The 23,819-nt window shown below is 41.7% G+C and overlaps 2 protein-coding genes across 2 annotated transcripts; both read right to left on the bottom strand.

Annotated features, from left to right (window-relative positions):
* Positions 1-17,373: 17,373 nt before the first annotated feature.
* Positions 17,374-18,811, bottom strand: vent (ventral expressed homeobox). Its single transcript, XM_080869479.1, has 3 exons — positions 18,374-18,811; positions 18,065-18,264; positions 17,374-17,838 (listed from the first exon to the last, which is right to left on the bottom strand). The coding sequence occupies exons 1-3, from the start codon at positions 18,525-18,527 to the stop codon at positions 17,602-17,604; spliced, it is 591 nt and encodes a 196-aa protein (XP_080725605.1). The 5' UTR covers positions 18,528-18,811; the 3' UTR covers positions 17,374-17,601.
* A 1,202-nt stretch (positions 18,812-20,013) lies between these two features.
* On the bottom strand, positions 20,014-21,349 carry vox (ventral homeobox). Its single transcript, XM_080868578.1, has 3 exons — positions 20,872-21,349; positions 20,551-20,786; positions 20,014-20,436 (listed from the first exon to the last, which is right to left on the bottom strand). The coding sequence occupies exons 1-3, from the start codon at positions 21,137-21,139 to the stop codon at positions 20,182-20,184; spliced, it is 759 nt and encodes a 252-aa protein (XP_080724704.1). The 5' UTR covers positions 21,140-21,349; the 3' UTR covers positions 20,014-20,181.
* Positions 21,350-23,819: the final 2,470 nt, after the last annotated feature.

The following is a 23,819-nucleotide window of genomic DNA, read 5'->3' as shown; positions in this document are numbered from 1 at the left end:
GCACAGCACGGGCACTGCATAAAGCTGGATATAGAAAGGCAAAGCCCTGCAGAGCTTCACATTTCCATTTCTATCACAGCTCTAGGTTGGTTCCTAGTTTTATTCCTAGTTTACCTAAAGTCAGCACATTTAGTTGTCGTTGATTTTACAGCACTAGCTGGAATACTGTGGGGACACAAGTTGAGGTCCTTGTGAGTCTAGACCGCTTTTTGGGAATTAGGTCAGGTTCTAAGGTTCGGTTAATGATTAAGCTGTGAGGGCACTGGCACTGAATGCATTAGGTCAATAAGTGGGGACTCAGTGGGGATATATAAACAGGTTTGTGTGAACATACAGTTTTCTTGCAACAGGAGTTACACACACGGTGGACCAGAGGAACGTTCGACAAAAGAAGCAATGTTGATATTTTTAGCATTCAGTGATGCAAAGGTGGAAAAAATTAGAATGCTATGAATCAAAATTATCAGTAATGTGGTACAACTTTGCCTTTCTGTCCCATGATCATCAGTGAAAAGAGAACAAAATGTTTGTCCTTCCTGATTTACACTCATGTGATTTATACCAAACACATGCTGATCAGCACCGACGCAGGGACTGTGTGTGCTTTGTTTGAGGCATTTTAATCGTTTAAATTATCATCTTTGTGATGTTGAAATGACAACTAGCATATGAGAAGATAATTCATCAGCTGTACAGCTACACAATTCATTAGTCATGTTTTGATCTTAGAGTGCATCAACAGAAAATGCCCCATATGGGACGAAAGCTGTCAACATGTAAAATATATGACAAATAAGAGAGTTACTGCTATTTTGGGGGGATAAAGCAAATTTCCTGGAAGCATGGCTGGGCTACACAACTGCCCACGGTGGGCCACGCACTCATGAAAACAGCAAATGCCCCACCTTCCAGAAATGACTTGTCAGACTTGTATTATTGTTGCAAAGGCAACATTGTTCCTGAATATGGTCACACAGCATAGTTTTACCTGCAGGCCTTCTGTAGCAGGATGTAAATGAGCTTTCACCATTTTGGCTGAAATCCCATTTTAATCCAATTTATGTTGAAGCATGTTTTTCTTTTTTATACACACAAGTCAAATAACAACTAATCTCCGTTGTCAGGCTTTCTTAACAGTGTTATGCTGCATTTCAGTTCACACGCCTACACCTGGAGGAAAAGAACCCAGTTCACTCACTGATTTAGAAGACCTGCAGCGGCCAAGTCAAAAGCCCAGAGAGGGCACGGTTGAAGGACGTGTCAACACTAAATATTTCATTCAGCAGAGGTTGATCTTTCATTGCCATATTAACGTGCCATTAACCCCGTTCAACAGCAGTGCGCGACATTAAAGTGGTGGTGCTGCATGGCAGCGCCGAGTGCCAGTCAGCTCAGACAATAGTGCCGTTTCACTCACTGTCAGCTCCCTGCCAAGCTCTGTCTGATTTAGTCACTGCGAAGCTTTATTACCCTCTCTGCAACATTACAAGAGAAGCTGCACGTGCTCATCTAAAGAGCAAAACAAAAACGTACAGAGTGGAACAACAGAAGTATCACTCAAATCAGTCTTCTCACTGCGTTGAGGGAGCTACTTCTTCACTTCATGTCTTTGTGCTACAGGTAATACCTCCAGTCATTTATATCTTATATTACACTTTAGGGTCTTGGCTGATGTCTTCAGTTTCAGTACGGGGACTGTTATGGCCTGCAGGCTCACCTTTGAGAAAAACAACTCAAGTGAGGACTCATGCACGCAAATGTGCCAGTGTGACTTTCGCTGATCCAGATTAACACCGACAGTATGTTGACAAAGGCAAAAAGGGGAATATGGCAAAATAGATTCTGATATCCTGTCTCCAAAACAACAAGACCATTACATAAGTGAGACCCTTAGCAGTGCTTAGTGTGTCAGTGCCACTAAATGGGCTTGACTAAATAAACAACTCATCAAAAAAGAATCTCACTTTGACGTGTAAATGGAGAGCTGCGTACGATAACTTAAAAAACATGAGCTTGATCCATTATGGATGCTATTAGACAGAATGCCAGTTAATGGCTGTTGTCAGCGGTTAAACAGATTCTGAATGTGCGTTCATTAAGAAACACGAGGCAAAGAGAAAAATCACTGTATGGTTTAAAGAAAATGCAAAATGATAACAACAGATGATACAACCTGCACTGACAAAGAGACAAAGATCTGTGTCTCAAATTTTAATTAAAAACAAGGTGACAGATGGTTAGAGAACATCAACGGTGCAAAAATAGCCCTGCAATTAATCTGCAAGACTATTCAGATGACTGTAGTTGCTTTTGTCAACAACCCCCAAAACCTCAGTCTTCCAGTATCCTGGTTATATTAAAGCATTCACATTTAAAAGCAATAGTAAGGTATTCATATAACTTACAGGTAATGTTTGCACACCTCTTGTAGCCTGCCTTATCCATCTAACTGGGCCTGTATTGGATCGGTGACCATCCCCTACCAGCCCTTGTGGAAATGAATTTAATTGCGAAATCAATTTAATTTAGTTCAGTTTATATAACACCAAATCACAACAACAGTCGCTTTAAGGCACTTTATATTGTAAGGTAAAAAGCCTACAAAAATGCAGACCACCCCCTATCAGCCAGCACTTGGCAACAGTGGGAAGGAAAAAACTCCCTTTTAACAGCAGAACTGATGGGCGGCTGTCTGCTGTGACCGGTTGAGGGTGATGGGAGGAAGACAGAAGAGAAGACACACTGTGAAACAGAGGAAGAGATGAATAATAACTAATGATTAAATCAAGAGAAGTGTGTAAACTCCTACAGAAATTTTCAATCTTTAAATATATATTTTTTAAAAAAGTAAAAATCTACTCCATTCCTTTTAAGGTACATGAACAGGATGTGGAAATGTATAACGTTTGTCATTTCTATATGACACTAATAGAAAAAACAGTAATATGTTAACTTTGCACTTCTTACCTCTGTGTTTAGAGAAACAAGCAGCCATACAATATGATGGGTACATATTTTATCAGGGTGTGGAGCCCAAAGCTTAATGTAGTTTTTAGGTGATTTTAATTTGAACTTTTGTTTTTGACTCTGAGAAAAGCTGTCAATTTTTGCCAGCTGTCTTAGGGATCTCCTTCCAGCACTGGTTGTCAGTGACTGTGGGTCTTTAATCATCTCTGAATACACAGACAAGGTGCCGCAGCTGAAGCAGAACAACAAAACCATCCTGAAGGGCAGGTGGAGTTCGTGTGATCACTGGTCTGTGGACCTGGGGAGCTGGTTTTGTGAAAGTCTCCTGAATGAGAGCCTGATTTTAGTTAGCAAAAATCATTTTGCTTCCACTGCTCACCAGATTCACCCTTTTTTATCTTTTGAGTTTTTCTTCGCCTCCCTCCTTTAAGGTTCAGTGAGTTTAAAAAAAACATATATGAAAATGCTACATGAGTTACAACTCAAGTCAACATATAATAAATTTGTTTGTTAGCCTAAAAGTTAATGTGTCCTTGGCTGAACTGTTAAGCACCCGCCTAACCTGAATAAAGACATCGTTCTATTCTGAGGAATAACAAAGCATCCTCCCGCTCCTCCTTCACAGAATCTTGTTTAGATTGGAGAGACAAGCGTGCTCAGCGGGGCCTGGGCCCTCATCAGCATTGCTGAACAGCAGGTTGGAGTGGGGTGGGGGTGGTGGTGGTTGGGGCGTGTACTAGGCCAGCCTCACTGGGAGCGACCTGGGGACTCGCAGCCTTTTGAAGTGGTAATGTGCCCGGACTCGTGGGAGGGCCGCCAAATTGAAATGTCTTTTGACAATGGCAGACAGCCACTGTTGTCATCTGATTGAGCCACCTTCAGGGAGAGAGAAAGAGAGGAAGACAGGCAGGAAGAGACTGGGAGAGAAAAGTGCAAGTCACAAGGACACAAAGAGGACGTCATTTCAAATTGATAGTTGAATTTAATTTCATAGGAATCACTGTTATTGGTGGCAGTGAGCCCAAAGGTATCACAGTGGTGACATGAAGCACTATCAGTGTCCCTTTTTACTGCTTGTCTAACTTTTTAATTGCATCATGTCCACTGATGTAAAATGTCTAGCTTTTTACACCAATATTTCCAGGAGAAATGGGGGAATGAACGGCTCATGAATGGAGAGAACAAAAGGAAGAAAAAGCCTCCACCAAACAGAGCTCATGTTTAGAGTTCTGCTCTCTCTGTCAGCAACCCTGTCAGAGCCAGTAAACAGCCAGAGAGAGAGAGAGAGGGGGGGGGGGGGTGATGGTGTGGTAGGCAGCGTTATCTCCAGCCAATGGCATTAACTTATGAATTAGGAATCGTAGAGGGGAAAAAAGGCTAGTGGTCAAACAGCATCTGGTTTCCATTACCTACTACAAACAGACACCTGCAGAGGCAATTTACAAAACATAGAAGCAGTAAAATTAAGCAGGAGACACTTATTTAAATGTCTGATTAGGGTCTGCAGTGAAAATGTTCACAGCCAGGGCTCAGAAGTGCATTTTGCCTCCTGCTCATTCTTATCCTTGACCATTCCTTCCCTCCCCTCTTCATCCTTCATCGATTTCCTCCTCCTCCTCCTCCGCAGGCACAAACACACCTATGCAGAACAGAAGAGAAGAGCTGGCGTGGAGAACTTTTGGCCATGGATGCTTGAACTCACAAGCCCCCTATTGGGAACCAGGTGGCTTCGTGGTGGCCTAACTCCCGGGAGGATCTGGTTGCAGTGCTTGTCTCTCCACCCTGTGGCCTTATTCTGTCAGTCCCTGCTCCTGATGCAGATTGGGCCCCATTTGGGGGGGGGCACTAAGTCCCCCCCACCCTCCCTGTCCCCATCTGTTTCACTGTGTCTCCAGCATCATGCACCAAAGCACAGCACGGGGAAATGATGGGAGGAGAAGTTAAAATTTGCTAACTGTTGAGAGATGCAAAGGGAAGAGGGAGTATCAGTCTCACGAAAATCACGCATTTTCAGACCGAAGCAGATTTTTGGGCTTCACTACTGAAAGCACTCCGACCTTGAACAAGTGCGCTTCAACACAGACATCACTGTGAATTAATTCAGCATGGTGCTACTTAATTACAACAAAGCTTCTGGGCTTTAACCAAAAACAAGGCAAGCAAGTGTTTGTCCAGGAGAGTGTATGAGGTTATTGCACTTGTTTTGAAGTTGACAGGCAACAGGAGAGGTCCAGCAAGTATCTGTGTCCTGGCTGAAAAAAAGTCTCAGATATTTAATTTTTAAATCATTTTTTTTAATGTTTTGCTGCTAGTAAAGCAAATCCTGTTGTGTAAAAGTTAGATAATCACCTTTTGTAATAGGGTTGAATTTTTGCATAAAATAGGGTTGAATTGACTTCAGTTTAACAGTTGCCATGGTGATTTTATTTGTTTCACTTCATTTTTTCTTCAAAAGAATTCCTCTTAGTTAGTTAGTTAGTTTTAGTTTTTTGTTTTGCCGTTATTAATCGAAAAAAATTTTGCCCACTTCCTCATCCATGTACTAGGGGGAAAGGTGACCAAATTGTCGGTAACTGGGACTACAGACATTTCCTTTGCTTTTGATTTAATTAAATTTTGTTTCGTTCGAACAAAATATCCTTTTCCCCTAAAGATTGGATTTTCTTTTAATCAGCATTTGCAGTAAAACTCACACACTCGCAGTTAGAGAGGAAAATGTTTTCTTAATGGTTGTTTTTATGATTATATTTAGCAGAAATGTGTATGTTTAGTAAAAAGGGGATTTTAAGTGGGGTTTGTTATTTGTAGATATTCATTCAGTAACCATAAATGTTTGGTGGTTTGCTGGTGACTCTGTGGTGTAGGCCTGCGAGGAGACACATACCCAGTCAAAGGGCATTGCAAGCCCAAGTGATTGTGAAGGTTGCCTCGTGAAGAGAATCTGGTGTCAAAATCTGCACCCAATCAAAAAGATGCAGATCCACAGTTGGTGTGGTGACCTCTGAACTAAGGGAGCAGCTGAAAGATGGCCTTCATTCTGTTTAAAAACAACTTTTTTTGTTTTAAATTTCATCAGAATCAGAATTAGAATACCGGAGAAGAAAAAAACAACAGCAATGCTTTCCAATGTAAAAATATCTAAACACCTTTAAATACTTCACAGCCTTTTTAGTTTTATTCCTTTCAATTTTTATATATCTTTTTCTCCTTCCATTGGCATGTTTTTGTCACATTATACAGTATTTTTCATCTGTTTTGTGTTAATATCCTTGACTACAGGGCCAAATTACAGAGAACATTTTCCCCAAGTTAAAAATGATGTATTAAAAATAAAAGAAAGAGAGAGAAAAGAAAAAAGTAGCATAGCCCAAGGCTAACTCTGAACTAATTCTGACAAATGACATAACAACGCACACACACAAAAGAGTAACGAACCTCTCTAAAATTGCAGTTTTAGAACAATATTGTCAAGTGAGTCATGAGATGGTAATGAGTTTTCAGAGAGTGCAGTAACCTGAAAATAAACTGAAATGAGCACTCTGTCAATTTTATTTGTCCAAAGAAAATCCTGAGTCGGACTGACAAGCTATTAGAATTACTGGGCGGCTCAGAGAAGCGTCTCAACTCCGATGCTGATGTGTACCGCACTGATTTTTACACTAATGGACCTTTTCTTATATATATTGCTACACTCTGTTGCATTCTCCCAGTAAAATGTTCCTGTAACTTTTGAATTCTTCCAGCAGGCAAACATCTGCTGGAGTTTCCAGTCAACCATGCTTTTTTTGATTGAAAAAGGAGCCTTAATGTGCCCAGAGTTGATGTGATATCATATCTACTTAAGATAGTTGAAATGTACACTTTTTGTTTTGTTTCAGTGAAGCTATTGTCTCACTTTATTAGATGAATCTCTTACCATGCTGACTTAGTGGTTGTGCAAATTTAAAAGTCAGGGGTTCTCCAAAATCAGCTGGACTCTGGATTCTTCGTCTGACCTGAACTGTGCATCTTTGCTGATTTGATGAAAGCCCAAAAGAGCTTTCTTTACGTGTGTGTGTGTGTGTGTGTTTCATTTCTTTCCCGCTCTGGCTTAGAAGGAGTGTTTTCTGCCCAGTGTTGCAGGGTCCTGATACCCCAAGTTTGTGTTCCACAGGGTGGTGGGAATCAAAGAGTGGGTACTGGTCCATGTGTGTGGGCTTCCGGTAAACTTCAGTGTTAAGGTTTCCATTTCCCTCAGTGTGCACAGCTCAGTCCGGAAACAGCAAACTATTATCCTTTGTGTCTTCCCTGGTGAATTTATGTTTCTATCCACTGAGTTGATGTGAGCAGTGAAGGCTTCTCCTTCTTGGGTTTGGATTTTGATGTGAAATCCTTGTAGCCACGTATCTGTACCAGTGGCTAGGTGCTGCCCCTTTAAAAGAGCCAAGTCCTTAACTTTCCACTTCTTCCATCTAAAGGTTGGCCACAATAGGTGACACCTGGGAGCCAATGGCTCATCCATGGTTTTTGTCTGTAGAAATCCTCTTTGCATTTAAAATATGTGGTGGTAAGGCAGCCTCAGCTGTAGGTATGCACTCTGGACACTATGGATCCAGTGTAAGTCTCTGGACCATGTTGGTGAAGTCGGTGGGGTTTTTGATATGATGTGGTGCATTCCCCACAAGGGGCAGTAGCATTGTAGGTGGCTGACTTTATACTGCTTACAATGGGTATGAATGGGGGTCCTTCTTTGCAGTTCTTTGGAACACCATACATACAGGGTATAGCATCCCCTGGGCAGATGGTGGTATACAGGGCGGTCAGTGATTTTATCCTTTACAAGCTGTTGTAGGTAACTGATGACTTTGTTTTTGTAGATGCTTGTGGGGTCTCGTTTTAAGGCTTCATAGGTATAGTTGTCCCTGAGGAATGTAGTCATTTTTGTGTGATAATCTGTTGTGTTTAGAACAACAGTGCACCTCTCCTTGACAGCTAGTAATATGGTGATGTTTTGGTCTTTGCTCAGGGAAGCGACGGCCTTCTTTTCTTGTATTGTGAGGTTAGACGGAGGAATGTTTGCACTGGAGAGGGTAGCTAAAACATTTTTATACTCATTATGTTCATTATGATGGCTGTTCTACTCATCCCTTTATTTTAGCAACGTAAAAGCAGGCTGTTGTCCCTCACCAAATAAAAGAAAAAAACAAAATACAGTCAAAGGCTGCAGGCTTATGTGAGCTTATAATGACGGAGTGAAATCTAACGTATTTTCTTTCTTTCACAATCACTGTTCAAACATAACTTTGAAAACGAAATAGAAGAAAGGAGTTTCTCCTTCCCTATTAAAAAGCTGGAAGTTAGACAAGGCTAAGTCACTCCATAATACTGCCCTTGCCTCAGAAAGTACAGTCTACCTAGGATGTAACAAGGGGAAGTACAGTGGGGCAAAAAAGTATTTAGTCAGCCACCGATTGTGCAAGTTCCCCCACTTAAAATGATGACAGAGGTCAGTAATTTGCACCAGAGGTACACTTCAACTGTGAGAGACAGAATGTGAAAAAAAAATCCATGAATCCACATGGTAGGATTTGTAAAGAATTTATTCGTAAATCAGGGTGGAAAATAAGTATTTGGTCACCTCAGACAAGGAAAATCTCTGGCTCTCACAGACCTGTAACGTCTTCTGTAAGAAGCTTTTCTGTCCCCCACTCGTTACCTGTATGAATGGCACCTGTTTGAACTCATCATCTGTATAAAAGACACCTGTCCACAGCCTCAAACAGTCAGACTCCAAACTCCGCCATGGCCAAGACCAAAGAGCTTTCGAAGGACACCAGGAAAAGTATTGTAGACCTGCACCAGACTGGGAAGAGTGAATCTACAATAGGCAAGCAGCTTGGTGTGAAAAAATCAACTGTGGGAGCAATCATCAGAAAATGGAAGACATACAAGACCACTGATAATCTCCCTCGATCTGGGGCTCCACGCAAGATCTCATCCCGTGGGGTCAAAATGATCATGAGAACGGTGAGCAAAGATCCCAGAACCACACGGGGGGACCTGGTGAATGACCTGCAGAGAGCTGGGACCAAAGTAACAAAGGTCACCATCAGTAACACACTACAACGGCAGGGAATCAAATCCCGCAGTGCCAGACGTGTTCCGCTGCTGAAGCCAGTGCATGTCCAGGCCCGTCTGAAGTTTGCCAGAGAGCACATGGATGATACAGCAGAGGATTGGGAGAATGTCATGTGGTCAGATGAAACCAAAGTAGAACTTTTTGGTATAAACTCAACTCGTCGTGTTTGGAGGAAGAAGAATACTGAGTTGCATCCCAAGAACACCATACCTACTGTGAAGCATGGGGGTGGAAACATCATGCTACGGGGCTGTTTTTCTGCCAAGGGGACAGGACGACTGATCCGTGTTAAGGACAGAATGAATGGGGCCATGTATCGTGAGATTTTGAGCCAAAACCTCCTTCCATCAGTGAGAACTTTGAAGATGAAACGAGGCTGGGTCTTCCAACATGACAATGATCCAAAACACACCGCCCGGGCAACAAAGGAGTGGCTCCGTAAGAAGCATTTGAAAGTCCTGGAGTGGCCTAGCCAGTCTCCAGACCTCAACCCCATAGAAAATCTGTGGCAGGAGTTGAAAGTCCGTGTTGCTCGGCGACAGCCCCAAAACATCACTGCTCTCGAGAAGATCTGCATGGAGGAATGGGCCAAAATACCAGCTACTGTGTGTGCAAACCTGGTAAAGACCTATAGTAAACGTTTGACCTCTGTTATTGCCAACAAAGGTTATGTTACAAAGTATTGAGTTGTATTTCTGTTATTGACCAAATACTTATTTTCCACCCTGATTTACGAATAAATTCTTTACAAATCCTACCATGTGGATTCATGGATTTTTTTTTTCACATTCTGTCTCTCACAGTTGAAGTGTACTTCTGGTGCAAATTACTGACCTCTGTCATCATTTTAGGTGGGGGAACTTGCACAATCGGTGGCTGACTAAATACTTTTTTTGCCCCACTGTATTTCTTGTTTTTCCACAAAATTAGCATGAAATTAAGTGGGAATTACAATTACATATGCAGTACTGAAAATTACTTACAGAATGTAAAATTACATTGTAATTTCACATAAAATACAATGAAATTCAATATAATGGCAGGGGAATTGGGCCCTTAGTCACAGATCCTGTTATAAAGTAATCACTTGAATCTTGCTTAAAGACAACTTTCCCATCTGACTAGAGACACCTGACTAAAGCATGATGATAGTTTATTTTATGATGCACATGCTTACAGTAGTGTACATCTAGAGGTAATTTGCATTTTTTCCTACAAAGACATAAAAACTGCACAGTAGGTAGTATTTTTGAGACAAGCACTGTGTTTACAGAGTGCACCTAACCTCTGTTTTCTCCTAATGAACATGATGGATTTCCCAAATTGCTAATTTAAGCTTAAAGACAACTACAGGTGTTTGTTGTGTTGTGATTCTGGAAACATCATACTCTCACCCTGTCAAAGTGTCAAAATGTAAAACCTCGTTTCGCCTTCTGAGAGAACCCGCTCCTGCTCCGCGGCAGATCTGTTTAGATGAACAAGCAGCTTTTGTTGCCTTTTTTCTGCAGAGTGAGACATTTCTGCTTAACTCTGCAAATTCGCTCTTCTCAAACAGAACACTCTGCAAGAAAGGGGAAAAAAGAAGACGAAGAAAACAAGAGTGGATTTTAAAAGCCGCATGTTAAAGTACACCCAATTAAAAGCATGCAGGCCCTCGTGAGACATGGTGGGAATGAGTTTGACATGTTGATGTAGAGGGAACTGCTGGAGTATAGAGTACACTTGTTTGCCTTGTTTGAAAAGCCTTTTAAGTAGAGGATCCTGTACCTTAAATCACTGCAAGTAAGGCACATATTGATAAGAGAAACTGATAACTGCATATTTGACAATCAGAGCACTAATACTCCACAGCCCGTCCGACCTTGACTGAATGCTGGTGTGGTTATCTCACCCCCCCCCAAAAAAACAGACAAAAAATGCTGAGCTACCAGAACCTCTCAGTTCACCTCAGTGCAGTATGACTCCTTGCACTGTATATACTGTAACCCTTACCTATAAGTTATTTGCTTTAAAACAAATAGACACTATTACATTATATACTTACAGTGACCTCAGGCTGCTGCCAGTCAACGTTTGAGACTGCTGCCACCAAGTGGTGGTGTGGAGGATTAATGTGTCTGACCAGTTAGAAACAGTTTCAGAACTTGGATGTGGCTAAAACATCCATCCATCCTTTCATTCTCTTCCACTTATCCTGAAAAATAATGAGAAGCAACTTTATTAAGTGACAAAAAAAGTGAAAAAGGTCACTTAACAAAGTTTTTTCTCATTACTTTTAAGTGTTGCTGGAGTCTCTGTGTAGTTAGATCCTTATCTTCTCCATGCACCTTGGAAGTCGGTGAAGTTGTGCCAGAAATGTGTGTTACTTCCACTTATCCTTATCAGGGTCATGGGTGGGGTTCAGCCTGTCCCATCCACTATAGGGTTAGCGGTGGGGTACACCCTGGACGGGTCATCAGTCTGTTTTCTTGTGGCAAAAACACATTAGAACATAATAGCTGCACAGTTCAAGTAAAGATGATCAAAATGTTTTTGTTGTTTTTGTTTTTTGTGAACACTAGTTGATAAAACACCAAATATCATTAATCTGTTTTTCTTAACTGCTTATCCTACTAGGGCCTATCTGTGCTGGGGCAGGGTACAGCCTGAAAAGGGTCATCAGCCAATCACAGAGTCAACACAGAGATACAGATAATCATTCAAACTCACACCCAAACTTATGGTGAGTTTAGAATCTAACTGCTATATCTCTAGACTGAAGAGCCAACCCATTGAAAGCTTCGCTTCACTCCAGGAGCTGTGACGCAACGGTGCTAACCAAATGCCCCGCCATGCAAACCCTTTCATCAGAAAAAGCCATTGATTTATTGTTGTACTAATGTATTTCTTAATGATTTATCTATATCCATTTTGATGAATATAGATTCCTCAGCTGCTACCAAGAAAACAAGAAGCAAAGTAATTGGTTAGTCTCAATCAAATGTCCAGACCTTTGATGTGCATGGCACTGTGGACTCATTAACTTCTCATGACATCAAATTTATACAACTTAAATACATAAAATATAAAGAGAGAGAGAGAGAAAGAGAAAAAAGAATCCTCTCCACATCAGAACATAGCTGATGATTTGAAGACGTGATTCAGAGCCATGAAAGAAAAAGAGTGGATTTAATGCTGCAAGATAAATGACTCCTGTCACTATGCGGCATATCAGCTTCCTCAAACACTGAGTTGGGTCAACACAAATGTATGCTCTATTAAAAACGTCATACACACACAACAAGGCTGAGACTCAACACTGAGATGCTTCTAAGTAACTTTCAGTGCTCATTAGCGGCATTTTTGCCAGACTTTTTTTTTTCAGCTACGTTGGGATGTGAGGTGACCTCAGCTGGTCCAGGGTGCTCATTTAAAGATAGATCTTTCTTTACCAAAACGTGTGATATACGACTGCTGCCCACAAGCGCTGCAAACACAGTGGTTCAGAGAAAAGAGAGCAGTTTCATCTTCAGCCCGGTGCACCGGCCTTGACATGCCATAACACTCCCTCAGCTACACACCACACAACCTGTGCACGTGTGTGTGTGCGTCAGTGTCTCACTTCAGCACACCCTGAGAGTCCTTGTCTAGAGACCTTGAGTTCTAAAAAGCACGGGGGCCTCTCTTCTGGGAGAGGGAAAGAGAACGAAAAAAAAACCCCTGAACAGATAAGAAACTTTTCCACCATCAGGAACAGGGCGTCCTGAATATTTCCCTTCTTCCAGCTTGTGTCAGATAGGAGATAATAACTGTAACAAGTTCACTCGTAGCTGAAAGATTTGGAGCAAAACAAGACAAAGTATTTTTGCAGAAGAAACCAACCTTTGTATGCCACTGTACTGTAGAATTTGTTTGTTTGTTTGTTTTTCAGTGTCTACAGGCATCTTCCCAGATGTGTCGCCATGGCTTGAAACCAAAGAGGGAGGAGAAGTGCTGAGTGAGCATGCACAACAGCTACTCTGTCTTTGTTAAACATCTTCAAGGTCCCTGTGGAGGGATAAATGGCCAACAGGAGGTGCTTTCCTGGGAGACATGCATGGAGATCTATACGGGGTAAGTCCTCTTCACGCCTTCCACGCATTTTATAAACTTAATCCTTTAATTAAAACTACATCTTGGCAACTATAAAGCGTATGACTGCTGTATGTGCATTTTATTTTGATATTACAGTATTTTTAATACCTGGACGTAATGCAATTTTAGCCAGTCAGACAGGAGAAGAATATAAGAGTCATTTCTTGTGTTGTGCATCCAGTCATGCATCTTTATGCCTTTTGTCATCCCTGCCCTCCAGGTTCCAGTGTCCAGAATCGGGGCAGTGGGGCTAGTTGCACTCGCTGTTCCTTTTTCCTATGCACATACTTCTTTGAGATTTAACTTTAAAGAGGCATAAGGCATGGGAAAATGGGGCTGCAGAGGTATTCCACCAGGCAGACAGCCATTTCATCATCTTCTCCGCATGACAGCTGACCTCAAAGTGTGCATTCGCACACTCACTCTCACACACACACATACATTGGAATTCCAGCCTGTCTTGGGCTTACAAAGAAAATCTGCAAAGCACAGACTGTGATACACTGGATTCAGGTATTTTTATGCCCCTCTGATTATTATTGATTTATTTATTAAAGCGCAAATTTGATCTTAATCATATGTGTTTTATTGCATTTCTGTGACATTATTGTTCATGTGTGTTTGCCCTGAATATTTGCTGAATAAAGAAAGTTGGGCCATTAATCATTGGATTTGAAGTATTTGCATGCACTGTACGTTTTTGTGGTATTGGACACTTAAATCATACAGTACAGAATTTTACATAATAATAACTAGTCATGTTTTTTGTGGCACAAATGACATGAGCTCATAAAATCTCAGTATTGCTGATTTCATGCGATAAAAGAGGACCTTTTTGTGCTTTTTATAAATCTTTCCATCATTTTTGCTTTTTTAAAGTTACATTTTCACTCTTCAAAACATTAAAAGGTAGCAAAAAAAAGCAAAATAGCATTTCTCTGGTTGAGGTGGAACTTGTTTTGACTATAAATACAATTAGGTGGTGTTGTGCAGTGGTTCACAGGCCCACTAAAAGGGTCATAAAAATCAAAGGGGCCGTAAAATAATTAACAGTCCGGTCTTTAACAATATACCTGCCAAGTCTGAGATAGATCAAATGAGCAGGGAGAAAAAGAAGACACTCATACGGGGATTTCCTCAGAGACACGAGAAAGTGGATATTTTAATAAAATAACCTGAAAGATTTTGATGGAGGAGGGTTGCTCTTTACTATATCTATAACTATAGTGCTTTTTATTACTTTTTTGTAAGAGGTCACAAGCCAAAAAGGGCTGAAAGTGTCATTTGACCAAGTGGTAACAGCATAGTTTTAGTGCTCCAAGGCATTGATTATTCCAAAATATTTTCTGTCATTGCATGTATTGATGCTGGCAGTGGAGAGAACTGTCTAATGTGTCAATCAAAAATCTCCTATAGGCGCTCGCCGCAGTGGAGATTTGTAGAATGTGAAGGCCACAACCAATTCATGCTAATCAAACTGCTGAACGGCCCTTCTTACTCAGTGGATGGAAGCAAGCTCGTCCATCAGAGAGGAATGTTTGCTCATAGCATAGTGGCACTGAATCGATTCGCTGTAGTGCTGCCCTGTAAAGTGCTGGGGCTGCTAGAGCCAGACCATGCCATCTAAATGCCACCCACAGCATCACATGGACACTTCACTGTAAATGTAGTGAACTTTAAAAGGCAAAAAATATGATTTCTAGGGGCTGGTGCCATTCATGAGAGTCAAAATCTGGGTCATGACATAATTAAGCATATAAGAGGGGTTTTTTTTAAGTATGTGCATCAAACGTTTTTGCTTTTATTTTGGAATGTGTTAAGCTGTGAAGCACTGTAATAATGATAGGCTTCACCTCCTTGGCCTCAAACTTAAAGAAAATTAAATGAAACATTTTGACCTTTTTTTAAAGCTTTACTTAAAAACTAATAATTATGAACCCTTGGTATTTTTCAAAGGGGTTACAAACCAGAAAGGTTGATAACTACTGATCTCCCATTTTTAAATCGTGTGTCAAGCACATTTCATTAGTAAAAAGTTGTTCTTTTAGTGTAAAAGTAGCTGTTTCTTGTGTAGGTTTAGGGAAGCGGGTAAAATTAGCTGGAGTTCTTGGATAAATGTATTAATAGGACTCCTATCAGTCTATCTGCAGCCACTGTTGACACCTCTTCACCTATTTACTCACCTTTTTCAAAAGGTATCAGGGAAACACTCATTGTCATTTAATTCACCACATCTTTGCCCTCTCACAATGGATCATTGATTGATGTCGATGTCTCAACTAGGAACTATCCCTGCTAATGCTGCAGACCGAGGCGTTCCTCTGTCTGGAGGACTGAACAGAGGCACAGCATAAATAGCGGTCCAGTAAGCCTTTAAATGAATGTGTCCTTCTCATTATTCTAGTTACTGATGCTTGCAGGTCTAATCATCTCTTTTTTCATAATTGTGCCTCCTGGTGCGGAATGACAGCATTTATTTTCTTTGGTGATTGTTTGTGTGCGCTGGCTTTAGGCCCTGCCAAATAACTAAGAAAATCCTGTGTGCTGCTGAATGTAGAGCCAACCAATAATCCACATACATCACGAGTCTGATCACCAGGAGTTTCTTTTAAATATGAGGAGTAGATTCTAGAGTTCAGATGATAGATTATAGATTAGTTTACCAGAAAACATCTCAAAGAGTTCAGATCAGGAGAGATTAACTTCCCATTATTAGCAAAGTATAGAGAAGAAAACGTGGCTCATGATTGGAAGCACACCATCTGTTCAACATGGTGGACACATTGTTATGACATAGGGCTGCCACTGGTGTTTATTCTGAATGGCTATAGTCTCTGCTCAGATACAAGCAAATACTGCTAAACGAATCAGACAGCAGTAAATGGATAAAAACCCAAAGATTACTGCAAAAGCAACTCACGAGTTTCTTAATGCAAATAAATATTTGATATTCTCCAACAATTAAGTCAGCCACCTGATCTCAGTCTAACAGATCATGCTTTTTAGTTACTGAAGACAAAACTGAAGCCACAGAAACAACTGCAGCAAAGGCCTATTGCCGAGCATATGAAGGAAGAAAAAACAGCATTCAGTGAGTTCCATGGACAGACTTCAGGCAGTTACAGACTCCAAAGCATCTTCATCCATGTATGAAACACATCGTCACATATTTAAAATAATGCTAGTTGGTCCCATGAGTTCTGAACCTCTAGAAATGGGGTCCTGTGGACAAAAAAACTACGTCTTTCTTGAACAGTTCTGCCTTAAAGCTCAAAGTCTGCCCTTCAATCACATTTTGGTTGCCTGATTTCAAATCCGCTGTGGTGACGTACAGAGGCCAAACTGCAAAAAACTGCCCCTGTCCAAATACTTATGGACCTAACTGTATTTAGCTGGAGCCAACTAATGACTTTAAGGTGAGCCAATATACACCTTTGGCAGACTCAGTGGCGCCTTCCCTCTGTCTTTCAAGTAAGTGCGAACAGCTGAATGGTCATACAATAGATCTCAATGAAGCTCAATGATCTCGCGGTTAGATCCGCTCTGATATCCCTTTGAACAAGTAAAATCTACAACCAGCGGAGGACAGGCTCAGCGTGGAGCAATGCCAGCGGCAAAAGCAGGGGACAACAACTTCACGTCGTTGCATTTACAAGACGGAGAAGACAGACGGGCCTGTCATTGTCGCTACATGTTCTGTATCAACGAGGATGTTAGAAAACTGCCCAGCTGCTTGTCAAGGCTGGGAAACCAGGAGAGAAGGGGAGTGATAGAAACACTGCAGTATGATGAGGAGAAGCGCACTGAACTGCACACTTTGTTCCTGTTGAAATAAATGGCAACACACAGGATGGTTTAATTGTGTGACATTCAACCATTTTGTTATTGTGTGCTTTTCATCCAAACTGAAAACAACAGCTTCTACACGACACACTGTCTCACCCCTCCCCCGGATATCTATCAGGGTTTAGCCAAACCTTTAACCTCTCTTCTCATTTACAAACTTTTATTCATGATTTTACATTCTTCTAAAATGTTACATAAATGTGCCCAAAATCTATGTGAATTTTTAAGGTCGTGGTTTGTGTTTTACTTGTTTAAGTGTGCGCATGTAAAATGACGATCTATGAACCTGAAGTCGAAAACAGAAAAAAAAACCATCACAAGCAGTTTAAAGACTTTAATTCTGTTTTATTTTTGCCATAAACCATAAAAACTTGCAGCAAGTTTATTTCCATTATTTGAATGATACTTACAACATCAAAACATACCCAGTGCAGTGCTTCAGACATAATAAAAGCAATTATATTCACAACTTTTAAAATCTCTCTTTTAGAGAGAGCAATGAGGGGAGGAATATCTAGATTCTAGACAGGAATTTGGGGGATAAAAGTTCTGGGAGCTCAGAAGTAGTTTGGCGGCGGCAGAAGAACGGGGTGGGAGGGGTGATGGTGCAGAGGTGCGGGGAGCGGGTGCAGTTGCGGGTAGAAGCCGCAGCTGGCGGGGAGCTGTCCGGTGAGGAATGGGTGCTGAAACAGCATCGGAGGCAGAAGAGAGGTCTGCACTGTCAGGAACTCCGTCCTTCTGTCCTGGACCTCCCTTTTTAGTTTCATCCTCCTGTTCTGGAACCACGTTTTCACCTGTGAGATGCAAAAAAGGCCATAAGGTACTATCCTTTACGCACAAACACAAAGCAAAGGGACTTTTTATGATGTTTATATAGTCTTTGAAACAGATTTACATTTACTGAATTACATCGGGTAACTAGATGGCAACATAGTAATAAAAGTCTTTGTCAGCTTGTGCTTGTGGAAAGCTTTGCAGTGCCACCGAGGAGGCCTTGAGGAAAGCATGCATGTAACATACTTGGGTTTCAGAAAGATTCAGCTCCTCGGCGATTTTCCTCCGCTGCGTAGCACCCAGGTATTTCTGCTTGCTGAAAGTATGCTCCAGTTTGCTAACTTGTTCGGATGTGAACTTGGTCCTGAGTCTCCTCTGCTGGGTGGCCTCCCCCTCGCTGTCATCTCCCACTTCACTCTCGGACCCAGAAGAGTTGTCGCATCTGTCTGGGGGGAGAAAGATGAGAAGTTGAATTCATTTAGTCAAAAATCAATACGCACACAAAGGCCCTATCAACAGCAGCTCTTAAAACAAAAGGTTTATCTGTGAACTTACTGTTTGGCGATGTTGCAGAGTATCGACTTCTTGATTCCTTTGTAAATTCCACGATTTCACTGAGATCTCGCGAATGAAGCGCGGCATCCTTTGTCCGTGGAGTCATCTCCTCATAATAACTCCTGGCAAGGCACTCAACAGAAAAGTTAGCCATAGTGGATAGAAGCAGCGGTTGAAGCAGTATGTGTTTGTATGGATGACTCTTGGCCGCTATATAGGAGGGGCACACTTCTTTGTTTGCATATGCAAAGCGATCTCACAGGAACAATGGGGACTTGATGGCGGTTGTAATTGAGGTTAATAGAGGCAGGATTCTACTTTTTCTCAGGTCGTGCTGGGATGCCCTGGCGCCACTGAGTCTGACTCTCATTTACCTGGCATTTCAAACTGAATGATGTCTGCATAAAGAGTATCATGTCTGTATCCGCCACTAAATGCGATGAGAATAACTATAAATGTGGGAGGTGTGACTTGTTTAACCGCCTTCGGTCAAGAAGAAAAATACATACAGTTACGCAATGTTTCCATCAACTACCCACCACCACCACCATCAACTTATCAACCATCAAAACACACACACACACACACACACACACACACACACACACACACACACACACACACACATATATATTGTTATATTTTTTCAGGTGATCAAGGGTGTAGGTGCCTCTTTAGCGCATGTTGTATGCGCATTGAGCAACCTGGTGATGATGCCTTTGTCAGGGTGGGACCGGGTGAGTGTGTGTGTGACTGTAGTCAGAGAACATCGACAGAAAGTGAGAAAGTTTCTTTGATCTTTGCTGACTGAGATGTTTGCCTCGGGCCAGCTTGAAACCTCACACAGCAGGGAACCTGCAGGTTGTTGTTTTGCATTTTTGCCGAGCTTAATTCAAAACATTTGAGCATTTATAGCACGTTTATATCAACCAGTGAATTCCTTCGTTCTTACACAACATGGGTTATGAATTGAAATGTCAAAAAGAGAAAAAAAAACTGTCGTAAATTTACGAGTTTAAAGAGGAGCCCTCGACCCCCTCATTGAATTATCTCAGACTAGTTTCGAATCGAGCTCACTATCTCCAGATGTCATCACACAATCAGGTTTTAACCTCTAGATTCCTTGGCCACACAAAGCTCCAGACTCTCTGGAGCCAGGTCGGAGCCCCAGTGGTAAGTGTAAACTCTTCAATGAGAGGCCTAATTAGGACTAATTGTTAACCATGATCTCCCCGTTACCTTGCATTTGAAGTGCAGTAGTGGGGACAAACATGTTCAGTCTTTAATTACAGAGGAGGGTTAAAGTCAGTATGAATGGGGGGGGGGGTCTTTTGTTATAAATTTGACCTTTGTAGCAACAAAAACAAGAAGAAAGTGACGTCATTTAGGGTTTCCAGGACACGTTGTGGAATCCTGATTTAATCTATTGTTATTTGTGTATATGGTCAAATCAGAGGAGATACAGTGATGCGATGTGACCTTTAGCCCCCTTTTGTCATTGAGTCCTTCCAGACCCGCCCTCCTTTATGATGAAAGACAGGATGAGCTATTTATGTGGAACTAATACTGCAATAAAGATGTATCATCAGCTTAATCCTTATAATCTGGACAGAGATAGAAAAAACAAAGAAGTCAACTGCTGAAGCTTAAAGGATAAATTTATTAAAAATAAATAGATGTTTCTTTAATTACATACAAAAACTTTTCATTGTATACAGATATTTAAAATCACACAAATAAAAAAAACAACTTTGATTGCGCATCTTCGGCTCATTTGTGTAAAGAGAAGTCTCTAAAGTGACAGTTCCTCAGTAGAAATGTGGGTGGTGTATCATTGTTCGATGAGGGTAGTGAGGAGGCATGTGCTGATGGTGGAGCAACTGCGGGACAGGTAATGAGTAAAAGGGATGGCCCGTAGGAGAGTAATGGGGTAGATGTCCAGCCATGCTGTGGTACTGAACCGGAGACAGAGGCTGAAAAATGACCGGCGGGACTGGGGGAGTGAAATAGTCTTGGAATTCCCGTTTCAGCTTCATCCTTCGGTTCTGAAACCAGGTCCTCACCTGACACAACAAAAAACAAAAACAGTTCAGTCAGCATCCGCAGCACTGAGCAAATTGGAGATGTCTGCGTCTTCATAAATCCAAAATGTCAAAGAGTTTACTGGCGCGTCTCACCTGAGTTTCTGTGAGGTTCAGCTTTTGTGCCGTCTTCTCTCTCTCCCCGGAATCCAAATATTTCTGTTTGATGAATATCCGTTCCAGTTTTTTGATCTGCTCGGACGAAAACTTTGTGCGAACTCGGCGTTGGGGTCCCGCGTCTTTTCTCCCCTCGTTCCCCTCGTCCACGGAGAGTCTATCCGGGGAAACCCGGTCGCTCTCATACCCGCAGAGGTACTCGCTGACGTCACAAACTAAAAGAAGGAAAACCGTTACAAACTCATCTTCTGCGTAAAGCTCGACTATGCTGTTTAAAGCCTGGAGATGTTGGGTACTTACTCGGTGGGGTGCAGCTTGATGAATCCAGTGGCGAGCACAGTGTTGAGTCCTCGGCCCCGCAGCTCTCCGCTGGCCCCGAGTGTTCGAAGCGTTTAACTGCTTTGGACTTTATCTGCAGGTAACCTTTGCCAGTGGGCGGTGGGCTTGGCTGCACCATGCAGGGAATGTGAGGTTTGCAGGTAAGGGTCGTGTCCATGTCAGCACAGTGCCCCTGAATGTTATTGTGATGGTTCTGGGCCAGCCAGTCCACAGAAAAGTATTTCACCATGTTCACAGTGGAGCTGTGACATGTAAATCCGCCAAGTTTGAGAGGGCCTGTGCTGGCCACGGTCGGCTTTTATTGGGGGTCAGCCCCTAATCGTATTTGCATATGTAGGGACCCTTGTTAATGCCTGATCGATTCCGATGATTGTGGGATAATGACTTTACATATCCTGTGAGTGTGTCAAGACCTGGCGCCGTCTAGTCTGTGGAAACTTTTGAGTCCTTGCATTTCTCTGAACTCAAAGTGAAATTAGGAGCCTCACTCAAAATGATATTTCAGCATTTGCTACTTGTATAAATATAGTTGCTTACATGGATGATATTTTGTTAATATTTCAGCTGAAAAAAACAAACATTAAAGGACCCATGTTGTTTCTAACAGGCATTTTGGCGCTAAATCAGGTTGCTGCGCGTGAAGACAGTAGACTAAGCTACAGCTCAGTTTTCCTTTTAGATAATACCATTAGATTCATTAAGTCAGGATTCACAGTGTATGAGCTTTAGCAACTTTCACTTTAGGTGATTAAACATTGTTACATTTTGAAACCCTTTTTTATTACTTTTACAGCACATGGAATCTGAAGTTGCCCAATTCTCTTTAAATTATGACAGTTAACCCAAACCGCTTCCCACACTTTAGTGATAATTATATTACGCACATTATAATTATTCTGCCCTAAAGTATATTTCGATACTGATATTTGTGTAAGTGGGTCTTTATTACTTTCAGTTAAGTAGTTTCTGAAGAAAATGAAAACATGAATATAAACGATATAAAGTAATAAAAATGGAAAGACTGTTAAAACAAATTGTGTACATTTTCAGTTATACTTAGTAGCTGTTTCTGACAATTTTATGCGCAAAACATAAACAGTTATGGTGCTTTGTTAAGGAGGAAAGGTGTATTTGCTCAATTTCTCATGACAGTTCCATTTGAAATCACAGGCTGGGCCTCTGAGCTCCCTGCTTATCCAGTTTGCTAACACGATGGAAGCGTAAACAATAATTCCCTAAGAGACGTCTGATAGTAACCAGGCAGAAAGCAACATTTAACAAACAAGATGGTGTGGGCAGCACCTAAATTTGGGGAGCCATTTCTAACGCTCTCGTCACATTTGTGCCTGTAACCCTCAAGCTCCCACTGCAATCAGATGGAGAACACAATGGTCTCCAGTGGTTTCATATTGACATGTGTTTGATACCCCGGCCAGCGCTGGCGCCAGTTACCCAAGAACCAGCGCTTGGCACAGGCACTTCAAACATTACAGATCAAAGGCATTACAGTAGCAACACAATTAAGGCCGATTGTCGCCTCGTTCACATGCAAATATGCCAAAACAAGCTGCGAGGAAGCTGTGGAGAGGGCGAACAGGCCCAGAGAAAAGAATTCAACTGATCCCCACACATAGATATTAAATATAAAAATAAGTACTTCTAAAGGGTGTTTACTATCCAAACGCTTTCCAGTAGGATACGCTTTTACTCGCTGGTGTAGTCTACTATCTAGTAGTTGAAGAATGACAGTCCTGCGTCATGTCAGCTAGGTGCCAAATAACCAGACAGACAGCTTTCCGAGAGAAAGCGCCAAACCTGTGGGACTGGCTCTCTGCTGAGATATCTCCACAGGCAGCAGCTCGGTGACAATGCCGCTAAACTGATCGTTTAGTTATATAACAAAGCAGATAAGAGGCTGGTCCTAGTTGTCTCCTTTATCGGCAATCTGTCGTTGTGAAGGCAGGAGTCCATTCAGTCTTTGCGGTCTCTTTATCTCCTCAGCTTTGAAGATGCGCCCCGATCGCGTCAGATAACAATGAAAAAGGCCCGGGACCTCGCCTGCACGCTGAGCCTGTTTCCTCAGCTCTGTGTCTGTGTGTCCCAGAGCAACAGCCGCACTGACTGTATTCATTTTTTTTTCTTAGTGGGTCACTAGCTTGGATAAAGTCACTCAGCTGGTTTAGTTTATTCTTGAGCAGCTGGAGCATCAATCTTTGTTTAAAAAAACTCACACAGGAAATAAAGGCATTTAGGACCTTCTGGTTTAAATGAAGCCTTTAGTCATCAGACCCTGGATCACTGGTGGGATAACTGTTTAACTACCCATGACACACTCTATTGCCCAATTACCCAGTGGGTAATAGGTGGGCTGCAGTGTGTTACTGAACCATATATCCTATTACTGGGATTTTTTTTTACTGGAAAATCCTAAATAGAGTAAAAAGTGAGATTTTTTTTTCAGTTAAATGTAAAGCAGATGTATGAAGTCTGAGCACCCCTAAATTATGCCTCAGTCTTACACTCCACCACAGTCTCTTGCATGCTTAAAATCCCACTGAGCTTATATTAGATTTGCTTTGAACGGATGACATGTTTCCGATATCCCCAGACGTCCATACGAGATGTCAGAGACAACAGCTGTAGGACACAGTTCATCACAAAGGATGCTCATAAATATCTGAATATTTGTGCCTAACAAAAGGATTAAAATGGAATTTCAGTGCCCTCCGGTTTGCAGGATAGCATACTAAAAACTGATTTGCCAGTGAATGACTTTCTGCCAAAATTAATGGAGCACAAAACATGAAACATTTCGTTTTTTAGGAGTTATTTCAGTGCTGTGTACAGTCATTTCATATTTATATGAAACACCTAGTTGGAGGGAAAACTGAGCTTTACTTCTACAGTCG

This window comes from Rhamphochromis sp. 'chilingali' (assembly GCF_963969265.1).
Source record: "Rhamphochromis sp. 'chilingali' genome assembly, chromosome: 20".
In the NCBI taxonomy this organism is placed as follows: domain Eukaryota; kingdom Metazoa; phylum Chordata; class Actinopteri; order Cichliformes; family Cichlidae; genus Rhamphochromis; species Rhamphochromis sp. 'chilingali'.
Note: the sequence above shows the minus strand (reverse complement) of the source record. Positions and strands in the feature narration are given on the sequence as shown.